This window comes from Haemorhous mexicanus, chromosome 21 (assembly GCF_027477595.1).
Source record: "Haemorhous mexicanus isolate bHaeMex1 chromosome 21, bHaeMex1.pri, whole genome shotgun sequence".
NCBI classification, from domain to species: Eukaryota; Metazoa; Chordata; class Aves; order Passeriformes; family Fringillidae; genus Haemorhous; species Haemorhous mexicanus.
The window spans coordinates 10,569,617-10,583,422 of NC_082361.1; the positions used below are offsets into that span (position 1 = coordinate 10,569,617).

The 13,806-nt window shown below is 63.6% G+C and overlaps 2 protein-coding genes across 2 annotated transcripts; both read right to left on the bottom strand.

Moving 5' to 3' along the window:
- Nucleotides 1-37: 37 nt before the first annotated feature.
- Nucleotides 38-544, bottom strand: RNF224 (ring finger protein 224). Its single transcript, XM_059864830.1, has one exon. It carries the CDS (start codon nucleotides 542-544, stop codon nucleotides 38-40), a length of 507 nt encoding a protein of 168 aa, XP_059720813.1.
- A 4,826-nt stretch (nucleotides 545-5,370) lies between these two features.
- On the bottom strand, nucleotides 5,371-8,018 carry CYSRT1 (cysteine rich tail 1). Its single transcript, XM_059865182.1, has 2 exons — nucleotides 7,481-8,018; nucleotides 5,371-6,951 (listed from the first exon to the last, which is right to left on the bottom strand). The coding sequence occupies exons 1-2, from the start codon at nucleotides 7,839-7,841 to the stop codon at nucleotides 6,521-6,523; spliced, it is 792 nt and encodes a 263-aa protein (XP_059721165.1). The 5' UTR covers nucleotides 7,842-8,018; the 3' UTR covers nucleotides 5,371-6,520.
- Between the last annotated feature and the right edge of the window lie 5,788 nt (nucleotides 8,019-13,806).

The following is a 13,806-nucleotide window of genomic DNA, read 5'->3' on the forward strand; positions in this document are numbered from 1 at the left end:
GAAAGGTCCCAGAAGCAGCCCCAGGGCGGCCCCCGGCTCAGCTCTCGAAGGCCGCGGTGACGCCGCAGCACAGGCACAGCCGGCAGCAGCCGCGCCGGGGCAGCAGCGCCGGAGGCCCCGGCTCCGGGCACAGCCCCGCCGGCTGCTGGGTCACCGCCGGCTCCTTGCCCGGGCCCTTGGCGGGCAGCGCGGCCGGGCTCCTGCCGGCGCCCCGCGGCTGCTCCTTGTCAGCCTTGACGGCCAGGAAGGTGGCCAGGTCCAGGTCGAGCATGGTGACCCCTCCGCGCGGCGTGGGCGTGTTCTGGCGGCACTGCGGGCACGGGATCCAGCGCTGCTCGTTGCTGACCCCGTCCAGGCGCTTCAGGCACGCCTGGCAGAAGGTGTGACCGCAGTAGAGGCGCCGCGGCAGCCGCACGCCCAGGTCGTAGGAGGAGTAGCAGATGATGCACTCGACGCGCTGGCTGCCCCGGCTGGGGGTGCGCAAGTGCGCCCCGACACGCGGCCCCGAGTCCTCTGCCCGGGGGCTGCCACCGGCCTGGGACATGCTGGGGAGGGGGCGAGAGGAGCTGTCAGGGCCCGGCTGGGGAGGGGGCACGGCGGTGAGATGTCATCTCCGAGTGCCCCCGACACGTGGGGGAGGTGGGGACCGGTCCGTGTGGTGGGAGCAGCGGGATCCCCGCCCATCACCCCTGCCCGCTGCCCGCCATCCCTGCCCAGCCCTGCCTGGGAGAGCAGGATGCTGCCGCTGCAGTGGCACTGCCGCTACATCCGTGGGATGTCCCAGTGCCACACCGGGAGCTCTGCAGGGAACACGGGCTGGCTAGATCTCAGCAGCCTGCTCAGGGTGCAGTCTGGGAGTGGGGGAGCAGGGGCTGAGCAGGAGTAAGGTGGCTGGGTGGCCCGGGGAGCAGCACTTGGAGACCAGGCAGGGGCACAGCCCCACCCTCCCCAGCCCCGGGCTGAGCTGGCACTGGGGGTGGCACAAAGGCTCGTGGAGAGGGGTGTGAGGGAATCCAGCCTCATCTCAGGTGGAGTCTGGTACACACCAGTATATTTGCAAACTTCTCCTGGAGGCCACCAAGACTCTGTTCCTTCTCCTCAGGTGACCTCAAGTGTTTTGGCGCACATTGGTGCCCCTCTCTCCCCTCCTCCCAATTCCCCCATCCCTACCTGTCCTGAGATGCTTCCCAGGGCCTCGGGGTTGGTTGCAGAAGGGCTGTGCTGTCCCTGGGGCTGTGGCAGTCCTGTGGGGAGCATCGGGGGGCTGAGCTGCCAGCCAGGTCCCTGCGGCTGCCAGTGGCCGGTAGTGGTCAGGGGCTTACCTTTCAGGGACAGCTGCTATTGGATCTGCTGCAGGGAAGCCAAGCCGGGGAGATTGGGTTACAAGCACCTGGGTAACAAAGACCTATGAAACGTAAGCCCAGGAAGGGTCATTAACCATCAGCCTGAGCTTCACTGACAGAAGGAACCGTCCCTGGGAAGCCAAGGAGCTCTGGGCTCCACCCTGGGCAGAGAACTTGGATGTTGTCTGGACCTGGGCAGCAGCAAAAGAGTCTTCCACATCCTGGGCCACCCTTCAGAGCCAAGAACATCCAGGCAGACTCGGCCAGCAGAGACCCCCTGGCACTGCAGCATCCCCAGGTGCTCTGGGCTGTGGGGACAGCTGTGACAGGAGCAGGGGGCATGGTGGGTGGCAGGGCTGGCACTGCTGCAGGTTCACCGGGGCTCTGGCCCTGTCTGGGCTGGCAGTGCCCACACGTGGGGTGTGTTCCCACCTGGAGCCTGGGGGTGGCTCTGCCCTGCCCTGCCCTTCCCTGTGGGGCTGCAGGCTCTGAGAGCTGAGTTACCAATGCTCAGCGTCAGGCTGGGGACACCCTGGCACCCCACAGGGACACCTGCAAGTTGCATGACCCAGAGGAGGTGACAATGCCAGGGAGGTGCCAGGCTCTGTCCCCACAGCTGCCCGGCCTCCAGCAGCAAAGCCCGAGCCCGGCATGGAGGGAGCTGCAGACTGAAGAGGGGAGAGCGGTAGGGGGACAGGTCCCGAGCCCAGGATCCTGGAGGAGGAGAGCCCATCCTGGAGGCAGGGCCGGAGGGCCAGGACAGCCGGGACAGGCAGCGTTCCCGCGGGCAGCAGCTCCCACTGCCGGCAGGAGAGGGCACGGAGACAGGCAGCGCAGCCGCCTCACCAGCAGCCCTCGGCCACATTCCCAGTACTCCTCAGAGAAAGATCTGGGCATTTTGGAAATGAAGATCCCCATGGGGTCACTGGGCTCTGCAGAAGGGCTCAGCTCCTGACGGCGGTGCCTGCGAGCGAGGAAGCAGCTCCAGCAGCACAGCACCTCTGGGGTGCATATCCCAACCCACGAGCCTGACCCAGCCCTGGCACCGGCTGCGTGTGCCGTGGGTGCCCAGGCAGGGGGTGGCACCCCATGGCAGGGTTTTGCCTTCCCATTGCCAGGCTAGTGGCAGACACAGGCCGTGGGGCCAGTTTGGGACAGGGCTGTCCCAGGGAAATCGGTTTTGGTCAAACTCATTGGAACAAGGGCTGTGTGCCCTGGGTGGATCAGTATCCAGCTGTGTGGGATTCCAGCTGTGCCCTGGTGTGCTGGGGTACCACCAAGCCTGCCTGTGCTGGGGTGCAGCCCCTGGGTGCCGGCAGCCAGGGTAGAGCTGGCTCCTGGTGGGCTCAGCGTGCTCCTCCAGGGCCACGCCAGGGCTGGGGCTGTCCCAACCTGTCCTTCTGCCACCCGACACACAGCGCTGGCCTGGCTCACCTGCCACAGGGACAGGAATGCTGCAGTCTCACAGGGTGCTCTGCCAAAAAACTTCAATGGGTGAGGGGGTGGGCTTGGCTCTGTGCACAGCCGGGGGTGCCCCTGGCACTGCTCAGAGGCAGTGACCCCTAGAGCTGCCTCTCCTGCTCCAAATACACACCCACACCCACACACCCACACCCACAACCCCACACCCGCACCCACACACCCCCCCCCACACACACTCACACCCACACACACCCACACCAATACCCACACACACACACCCACACCCACACACAAACACGCACCCAAACACCCACACCCACACACACCCAAACACATACACACACACACGCGCACGCACACACACACACACACACACACACACACACACACATCCTGCCTGCCCTCCTGCCCGACTCTAGCCGCTCCCAGCCCCTGCCCATCAGCCCTCATGTCCCTCCCTGATGCCAGCAGAGCTCTGTCCCACTGAGGGGCTGTGCCTAGCTGCCTTTGCTGGGCACCTCAGCTCAGCACAGGCAGGGTTTGGGGCAAGAGAGCCCTCGGTGACAGGAGCTGCATCTGCCATGCTGACACCAAGGGCACCACCAGCCCTGCCAAAAGCCCACCTGGATCCAGGAATAGGGAATCACAGAACCATTAAGGTTGGAAAATATCTTTAAAATCATTAAGTCGAATATCAACCCAGCAGCACCACCTTCACCACTAACCTATGTCCCCAAGTGCCACATCCACGCATTTTTTTAACACTTCCAGGGATGGTGACTCCACCACGGCCCTGGGCAGCCTGTGCCAGGGCTTTACAGCCCTTTCAGTGAAATGTTTTTTCCAAACAGCCAGTGTATTCCCTGGCACAACCTGAGGCTGTTTCTTCTTGTTCTGTCACTTGTTACTCGGGAAAAGAGACCAACCTTCACCTCCCGACAGTTCCTTCCGGGGAGCTGTGTGAAGCAATAAGGTCTCCCTTCAGGGAAGGCAGTTCTGCAATCAGCAGCGACACACGTGCATGGGAAACGTGTTTCCCTGTTCCCAGGATCATCCGCGGGCTTGCAGGGACCTTCGGCCCCGCGATAGGGAGCGGCTCCCTCAGGGAGAGCAAAGGTCTGATGGGGATGAGCCAGAGCCCTGCGCCGCCACCGACGCCCCAGCGGCAGGAGGTGGCACTCACCCAGCACAACCCTGGGCACCCCCGGGCACCTTGGGAGGGTGGACACAGCCGGGGAGCGCCCATGGGACTCTGCACGCAGCTGCCCGGCTCATCAGAGCCCTGCCAGGTCTGGGACAGCAGCCTCACCCTCCCCTGCCCACCCCTCCCGCTTCTCCAGCTGAATCATTGCCCGCCGGTCTGCAGGCACTGCCGGCCGCTATCGCCGCTTATGCCATCGCCCCGGGGCTGGGCAGAGCCAAGGGCAGCGGTGACACACGGCAGATGTGGCGCCTGCCCTGCCCTGCCCCGTCCCGCCGAGCCCCGGCCCGCTCGTACCGGCTGCTGTGGCCCCGGGCTGTGCCAGGCACCGCACACCCTGGGGACACCTTTCCGTGCCCGGGCTGTGCCAGGCACCGCACACCCTGGGGACACCTTTCCGTGCCCGGGCTGTGCCAGGCACTGCACACCCTGGGGACACCTTTCCGTGCCTGGGCCCTGCGTGTCCCGCAGAGCCCGGGCAGCCCCGCCCGCGGGCTCCGGCCCTGCCGTGTCCCCTGCCCGCCACACGCACGGGGCAGGGCTGGCTACACGAAAGCAAACAAGGGGTGGATCTGCTCGTCCCCACTGCACTCTGGGCAGGGAGAACAAGGGAGCTCCTTGTGCAGGGAGGGCACCGTGCGGCTGTGCCCCTGCCAGCCGCACACCCCCGGTCCCACCGCTCTGGGTGGGGGGGGGTGTGTGTGCCAGGCAGGGGGGGCAAAGCTCTGCCAGGCCACGGCCACCCCAGCCCAGAATATCCCGGAATGGGGGTGGGATTGCAGGGGTGATGGGCTCCCAGGCCATGGCAGGCCCCTGGGGTGGGCTCCCAGGCACTGTAGGCTTTCTGTGGGATCTGTGTGGTGGCACCCCAGCATTGCTGGCACCCAGTGCTCGTGGGGCCTCGGTGCAGCTGGGCTCCAAGCAGTGGGGATTCCAAGCCATGGTGGGCTCCCAGTGCTGAGGGACTCCCAGGGGGTCACAGCCATAGCCTGGGCAGTGTCCTGGAGCCCACCCAGCTGCCCACACAGGAACTCCCCTTTGCCAGGCACTTCCTCAGCCTCTCCCAAAGACTCACAAAGTCTTTCCAGACAGGACAGTCATCCAGCTTGGCAGGGCTGGGCTGAGCACCAGCCAGTGTCCCAGACAGGCAGGAGCAGCCTGTACTGGGAATGCCTGGCCACTGCTGGACCCGGGCTGGCACTGCTGGACCCGGGCTGGCAGTGGGGCACCAGGCAGCAGCCAAAGAGCTCAGTGTGAGCTGCTGCTGCTGTGAGTCAGCAGGGCAACAGTTAAGCCTGGTTTGGAGGCTTTGGAGCTGCCCTTACACACCCACCAGAAAAAGCAAGAAGTGACACGGGAATCCCAGAAAAGCCTGGGTGGAGGGAAGAGGCACACCTTGGCAGGGCAGGAGAAGGCTGTAATTTTATTTGCAGCAGCCTGAAGTCATCTGCAAACACAGTCCCTCCTCCCAAGCCCCGGTCCTGCAGAGCAGGCAGTCCTGCAGCGGCCAGGGAGCAGCAGCTGCGCTGGGACAGCAGCAACAGGGAGGGCTGCCAGCACCAGGGAGGGACGTCAGCACAACAGCGGGCTCGTTCCAGGTCGATGGCAGCAGCCCCAGCTGAAAGCCCAGCCTGGAGGAGCTCCAGCACACGGGGAAGAGCCAGCGGCTCCTCCCACCCTCCTCCAAGGCCTGGGAGCTGCAAAAGGCCAATGCCGGGCCTCTGCCTCCCCAGCAAGGTGCCCAAGTGCTGCTGCACTGCTGGAGCTGGGCCAGCCCTCTGGGCTGGACCCGTCCCTGGGATGCAGATGGGACAAGAGGTTGTGCCCAGCACCCCACAAGCCTGGCAGCAGGAACAGAATGGGGCTGGGGGTTTCCTGGCACCGGGATGTTAATACCCACATCCATGCTGTGCCATCAGGTGCTGCCCTGGAGCATGGCCCAGCACTCTGCCATGCTTTGGCTGTCTGTCTTTCCTGTTTCCATCACTCTGCCCCATGGGCAATGTGGCGAGGAGGAGCAGGATCCAGATGGAGTTTGGTGCAGATATCTGGCAGCAGCCCCGTGATGCTGTGGGAGGAGGGACACTCACTACTGGGCAGGTGGGTCCCTGTGCCAGCTGGAGGCTTGTCCCTGACTCCTCTCCGCTGCTCCAAGCCAGTGATGATGATGTCCTCTCCTCCTCTGCCACGCACACAGGGCTGCCAGCATCCAAACCCAGCCACGAGCAGGTGGGCACTGCCTGCCCCTTCCCAGGGTGGAGTTCCCAGCACAGAGACACTGGCAGGGGCTTGGTGCAGGATCACAGGCTCAGTGCTGCCCTGTCTCCAGTGCAGTCACTTCTTGGTGACGCCTGTCTGGGCACTCATCGTCCTCAGGGCCCACCTGGCAGGTGCTCATCACCAGCACATCTGGCTGCAGAGTTCACAAGTAAAAAGCGATGTCAGTCCAGCCAGTGCCAGCTCTGCCAGGGGTGCCCAGGCCAGCAGCCATGTCCCTGTGGGGTCACCTGGCCCCATCCCATGGTCACACATCCTGTGTGTGCAGGGAGGGCCCTCAGGAGATGACACAGCAGCACTTTGGGCAGCAGGAGCACCACCTGCAGCAGCCACATTGCCTGCCAGCCCTCTGCTCCTGGCCCTTGGGTGTCTTGTCCAGGGTCACAGTGTAGAAGGAGGCAGATGAGTCCCCATTGGGCATCCTCAGGCTAGCGTAGGGGTTGTAGGGACGGGACCAGGACTTGTCTGTGGGGATGGTGGGGCTGTTGCAGCCATTGGCAAGCTCTGTGTGCCCGCCGGTGCCGTAGGCGGGCACTGCCGTGGGGTTGGCGATGACGGTGGGCTCGTCTCTCAGGTAGCGAGTGATGAAGCTTTGCTGGAACTGCTCCCGTGGGATGTTGACGTTGGCGTAGGGGTTCTGCACGGTGACTCCCCGATCCATGTCCCTGCCCCTTGTCAGACGCGTGGCCTGCCTGGCACTGCCCACCCCTGCGGGACAGAGCCCCTGTCAACCCGGGTGGGGGGGGTGCTCTCACAGCAGGGGAGGGACCCCCGGCAGATCCCCCTAGGTGAGAGCAGAGCTGTGCTCCCCACTTCCCGCCAGCACAAAGGGACCCCCACAAGGCACACCAGAGCCGGGAGGGGAGGCAGGAGCGGGGGTGCAGGGGGTGCCGGGCACGGGTGGGGCAGGAGGGGACTCTGAGTGGGGCAAAGAGTGCAGGTAGGGCAGTGGGGTGGGGTAGGGAATCTCTAGGGGGACACAGAGCAGGACAGAAAGAAGTGGGGAGAGGAGCGGGAGGAAAGGGGGTGCAGGGGAGTGGAAAGGCAGAGGGAAGATGGGACAGGACAAGGATAGTTGGGATAGGGGTTGGGGACGGTGCAGGCGGTGGGAGATGGGGAATCGGGGTGGGGGGCGCAGAGGAAGAAGGAGGGCAGGCAGGGGAAGAGGTGCAAGGGGAAGCAGGCAGGGAGCAGGCAGGACTCGGGCACGGTGGGGGCAGCGATCCCCGGTACTCACCGAGCGCGCGGCTCCGGCCGCTGCGGAGCCGCTCTGCCCCGGCTGCGCTTCCTCCTGCACGGACCGCCCCGAGCGGCGCCGCCCCGAGCGACAGACAGACAGACAGACGGAGCGGCCCCGCAGACTGACAGACCGGCCCCGAGAGAGCGGGGCAGGAACACCCCGCAGCCAGCACCCGCCCACCGGCCAGCCCCAACACCAACCACCAGCCCAGCCTATGGACACCGGCACAACGGGTACAGGGAACCGGGCACTGGACAGCGGGCACTTGGCCCTGGGCACTTGGCAGTGGACATGGACACTGCTCAGGAGGCACTGGGACCACAGCTGGACAGGGACACTTGGCACTGCACAGGGGCATGGGCACCAGGCAAGGCCACCAGTACCGAGGCACCAAACCAACACCACCCACTGGTACCAGGAACTGGGCACCAGCAGTGGGTACCAGCACCGGTATGGGCACCAGCACCACACAGTGCACAGAGAGCAGCACACAGCAGGCAGTGCCACCATGCACCAGGACTGGCACTGACAACAGCACAGCCACCCGTGCCACCCCTAGGCAGCAGCGGCAGCCCTGTGTGCCATGCACCAGGCACTGAGCTCTGGACACTGGCACCAGCACTGGCACCACTCTGGTTCTGGGCAGCAGGCAAGGACTGGGAGGGGGACACTACACTCCAAAGGTCTGTGGTCACCAGCAAACCCCGAGCACCAGGCACTAGGCAGAGGGCACCATGCCCATGTCCTGAGCACCAGGCAGGGCATACCAGCTCTGCACCCTCTGGCAGCTCCCAGGCCCCCCTGCCAGACTCTGCCTGCCCCCATGGGCACCCAGGGCCCTGCAGCCCAGGGTCTCACAGCCCCTGCCAGGCTCTGCCCTGTCTAGCCCTGAGACCCCAGTACCAGGGCTCTGCTGGGGTCCCCATCCCTGCAGCACAGCTTGGCTGTGGCATGGCCTTGTGCCCCCCAACAGGGCCTTTTCCAGGGTGGCTTTGGGGGGATTCCAGGGCACCGCTGGATGGTGACACACTCGAGGCTGAATGGAGAGAGGATGTGGCTGTGCCAGGGCAAGGAGAGGATTGGTGGCACCTGTGCCAGAGGGCTGCTGGCACCAGAAGTGCTACAGTAGAAAAGATGCAAACATTCAGCACCCTCCACCCTGTCCCATCCATATCCCTACCATGGGACCCTGCTGTGATGTGCTCAGCCACTGTCACTCTTCCCATCCCCAAGGCCCCCACAGTGGCTTGTGCAGAGCCTCAGCACCTTCCCACAAGCAGTTCTGTGCAGAACCTGCCCCTCCCCTGAGCCTCAGGGATGATGGCACAGCATCCTCCTGGACAGGCTGGGGACAAACACCTCAAATTGCAGCTGAACCCTGCTGGCAGTGAATTACATTTCCCACACACTTTGCAAAGGGAAAAGCCACTTCCTTCTGGCCATTCTTCTGACAACAGAAAATATTTCTCCCCTGTCCTGAGGAGCAGGGGCTGCCCAGGCCAGCCCCTTGGCACTCATGGAACCAGCAGGAGAGCTCCAGAGGGCGAGGGGAGCCTGCCTGCCCTGGCAGCACTGCCCCTGGATGAAGCTGCCAGCACCTGCTGCAATGCCCAGCTCCTGCCCTCGCTCGGGGCTGATTCTCTGTCCCCGAGCCTGCTGGGCTGGCAGCTCCCAGCGTGGGGGTTCCCTGCAGGAAGACTCAGCAACCTTCCAGGTGGTGGAGGGAAAGGAAGATGGAGGCCTGGAATTCTTTTGGGGGAGAAGCTGACCCTCCTCTATGTGGTTCTAGCATTGAGAGGGTGGCCTCATGCACTTCTGTGCCTCAGTTTCCCCTCCGAGGACTGACAGTGGGGGTGCAGCAGAGCGCTCTCTGTGCTGGGACAAATCAGCCCCACAGCATGCAGCTCTCGGGTTTGAAAGCTGCAGAACTCCTGCACAGACCCCTCGGGGCTTTTCTGCCACCGCAACGTCACCTGGAGGGGAGCCACCAGCAGCCCCTGTCCCTTCACCCGGCCTCGCTGCTGCCCATTTTCCCCATCCTGAGCTGTTTCCCCACAGAGAAACTCATCTGTCTGACTAAGCAGGAACAGAAAAAGCCATCCTCCACCCAGGGGTCCTGCGGTCACCCAGTCCCTCCTGGCGTGTCCCTGCCTGCACAGGGGATGTCGCTGTGGCTCTCTCCAGCAGAACCTTCCCCTTCCTCGCAGAGCCGCAGGACGGGCTGGGTTTGTCTTTTAGCCCCGGATTTCCATGCCCAGCCTTGTTCCTGAGCAGCTCTGCTTGCAGGGAGCTGCGAGGCTGCACGTCAGGCACAGCCCGGCTCCGGGGGACCCTGAGAGCCTGCAGCCCCGGTGTCCTGAACGCCTTCTGTCTCCCAGGGGCTGCCACATGAGGGTCACCTCACAGAGCCTCGGGTGGGGACATCCCTCACGCTGCTGCCCGGGGCTGTGCCAGCCGGGATCTGCGGTGCCTCCGTGCCGGGGGTGTCTCTCGGCTCTCTCAGCACCCAGCCGCGGCAGCTCCGATCTCGCAGGCACTTCCTGGATACCTTCATTCCCCACAGGGCAGATCGTGGTAGCCCCAGATGAGGAGAGGTTTCACCAGCCAGGAGCAGCAACCCCTAATCTGGAGCCTGGAGTTCAAACGTTTCATTTTTGCCAAGAAATCCTCCAAATCGAGCTCCAAGGGCCACATCCAGAAATCATATGTTGATCCTAGAAGGATTTATAGACGATGGAGAATCCTCAGGTGGAAAAGTTGCTGCCCCAAAACTCAAGCTGGTGGTTTGGAGTTGTCCCATGTGGGATTCCCCAAGCTGGGAGCTGGCAGGTGCTGCAGGGCTGTGCCCTCCTTGAGTAGATGGAAGAGCTGAGTTAATGTGAGGCTCTCTGCAGCTTAAAACCGGCCTAATTTCCTACAATTGTTTGCAGGGGGAAAAGAAATAAACAGAAAAAACCTACCAAAAGCTCAATGCCTACCCTGGTGTTGTCCTGTGCTGGGGGTGATGGAGAGGGGGGTTCTCAGAGATGCCACACTTCTTCCAGAGGAACTGTGGTTTGAGGAGGAGCCTGGGAAAACCAGGAGAGAGAGGGAAAAAGCAACCATGGCACTGGCTTGTGAACTCTCTAGGAGCCTGAAAATGAGAGGGCAGCCCCAGGCAGGGGGCTGGTTCCAGCAGGGGCTGCAGGTGCTGCAGTGGCAGGAGCATCCCCAGCCGTGGGACATGAGCCAGGAGGAAAGTGCTGGCTCAGGAATTCTCAATCCCACTGCATGGATTCCATGGCAAGCTACGGCAGGGCACCCAAAGCCCCTGACCTGTGTGACCAGCACAAGCTGTTGGGAGTTTTTGCAGGATTCCAGTAACTGCAGGGATCCCTTAGCTACTGGAATTCTGCAAATCCTCCCCTAACTGGGGTGCCTTAGCTCGCTGGTGCTTCACACACAGCAAAGGGCACATTTATTTTGTAAAAAGTCATCCAAACAAAGAAACCAACCAGAAAGCCACAGGCACGTCCTGTTCCTGGGCCTCTTTTTGCTGGGGACAGGTGTGGCATCCCAGCGCTGGAGCTTTCCCAGCTCCAGCTCTTCCCAGGGCTCTCCCAGGCACCAGAATGAAGAACTCCCGAACCGGCCCCATTTGTGAGCGGTTCCTGGGGCTCCCGGGCGGTGCAGTGCCTACCGCAGGCACAGGATGGTGGTGATGCTCTGCGCAGCCCGTCAGTGCCGGAGGATGATGAAGGGCGACGCTTCCTGAGCGAAAGGTTCTGCCACCCGATGAGGGGAAGGTTAGGTGAGCCCCCCGGGCAGATGGTGGCCGCTCACCAAACCTTGGGGGCGCTGAAGGCTTCGCTGAAGCTCAGGAGAGCCCGTAGGGGGGCGGTGTGAAAAAAGGACACAGGGAGGGTTTGGGGCAGTGCAGAGATGGGAGGGCAACCCCCAAATTCAAGCTGTGTGAAACACATGGGGGATGATTCCCCCCGGTACATCCCACCGTGGAACGCAGCCGTGCGAGGTCTTCTTCAAGGCTTTGACCTTAATTCTCAGCTGCCTCCTCATTAAAATCAGAGTGAGGCCCGGGGGAGACAGAAGGAGAGATCACAGGGAGTGGGAGGCACCCGTGGGGTGAGCATCCCAAAGGGGAACCCCATGGACCAATGTCACCAGCACCAGGGCTAAGCTGTCACCCAGTGAGGGAGGGCTCTGGGTATGAGGGTGCCATGGAGGGGATCCCATTGGTGCAGGTCTGAGGGGCACTACAGGGAGCACAGAGCAGGATCCAGAGGTAAAGCTGCCAGAGATGAGGGGTTTGGGGCTCCTGGAAGCTGCAGGATTTGGTGCTCTGTGCCCTTGAGCAGCACAGCCCCTCACTAACACTCCGGTGTGGGAAACTCCAGCACAAAATCCAACCTGTGTCCCCAGGGCTGTGCTCAGCATGCCGCGTGCAAAGACCTTGCCTGCTTGTCTGCCCGGGCATGCACGGAGTTCCCAGAGCTCCTGGTTCCCTCTCAGGGGAAGCCGTGCGTCCCAAAGAGGGGCAGCAGCTTCTAAAGACCAAATGGAGCCTGGAAGCGACCTGCCAAAGCTGCTGGGTGGGAGGGATTTCCTGTGGGGCCAGAATGTGCCCCGTGCCTCGGCTCGGCAGCTGGGCGCGCACACCGGGCTGTCCTGGCCCTGCTCCCCGTACCAGCCCCGGGCAGCAGCTCCGTGCGGGAGCAGCTCAGGCTCCTCTGCAGAAGGAGGCTCTGCCGTGGCTGCTGCTGCTCCCCGTGAGCACAGCGCGGCCCGGGCTGGCTGGCAGCTCCGCAGAGCCCCAGCGTCCCCTGCCAGCGCCATCCTGCTGGGGCCGCTCTCCCGATGAGACATCCCAGCCACCCTGCGGGCTCACGGCCGGCGACAGGGATGCACAGCTGGGCCACACGTGCTCGTGCCGCGCGGACGGGCGCTGGGCACCGTCCCCTGCCGGTGTCCGCGGTGACAGGGACGCTGTAGAGGCACGTCCGCCGTGCCCGGTGAGCCGGGGTTGCTCGGAGCTGCTGTCAGACACCTGCGCGGGGATGCTGCAGAGCCCAAAGCCTCTCCAGCTTAGTGCCAAGCTGTCCCCTTGCCGGGGGGATGCGGCGTTCCTCAGGGATGATGAGTTGGATATATAACCCGCTGTCCAGGCTGGCACGGCCGCGCCGACATCACAGGAGTGGGCCGGCGCCTGGCCGCTGCCGGCCTTTCCCCGGGCTGCAGGAACCAGAGGGGAGCCGGTTTCCTTATCGCCCTCCCGCAGCCCCCCTCCGTCCCTCTCCCCTGCGGCTCCCGGCCCGGCCGCCCCCGGGTCACGCCGGGGCTTGGCAGCGGCGCGGGGGAAGCGAGCATTGTGGCTGCCCACTGCGGCCCGGCTGGAGGAGAAAGCAAGGATTTCCTGGCCTGGAGCAAGTCCTTCCCGTCTCCTCCCTGCTGCCGAGAGCCTTGGGGCTGAGGGTGCGCTGTTCCCAACAGGCTTCGGAGCAGGAGCCAGGGGCTGCCTCTGCACGGAGCTGCTGCTGAATGTACAAGGAAGCAGGAGGCAACATGGATCTGGGCACTTCTCTTGGCAGTGCCAAAATCTCCCCCTCTGCTCCGTCCTTCTCATAAACAAAATCCTGCTCAGGCAGAGCCTTTGGCCAGCACAGAGGTGTTTCCCTTGGGGCTCGTGCATTCTCCCCCACAATGTGCCACGGGATAGTGGCAGCTGGGTGGCCTTGTGCCTTCCCACAGGGACTTTAGGAAGGGCAATTCGCTCGTTGCCAAGCTCAGCCCAGCCCCATGACAGGTGGATTCTATGGGGATCTGGGTCCATGGGCAGATCCTGCAGCTCCCTGTGCAGAACCAGGCAGCAGCAAACAGCCCAGCATGTCTTCCGAGGCTACACCTCACACAGACACCTGGAAAAGGGGCTGGAAGAGCCCAGTTGGGACACGGGGTTGGGCAGCTCACATGCGCAGCCACGTTTCTTCCTGCTCAAATGTCACTTCTCCTTCCTGCGGAGGGAGCAGCCGAGGCAGGGGCAGCTGCTGCTCCCACCCTGAGCAGCCATGTGGGCGATGCCGCAGCTTCCGCTGTGCCACGACCTTGTGCAGTGACTGCACCTGCCGATGGTTTTTTTAAGACAAGGGCTGGTTTCCTGCTATATTTCCATGATTTAAAGTTTCCAGTCCTGGGGGTGGCTGTGGCAGAAGGGCTGTCACTCATCTCCTGGCCTGGAGCATTCCCAGCACTTTGCCATCCTCTCCTTGGGCCCCTGGCCCGGGGATGGATTAAGGATGGCACGGTCCTGCACCTTTGAAGGCTTGGCC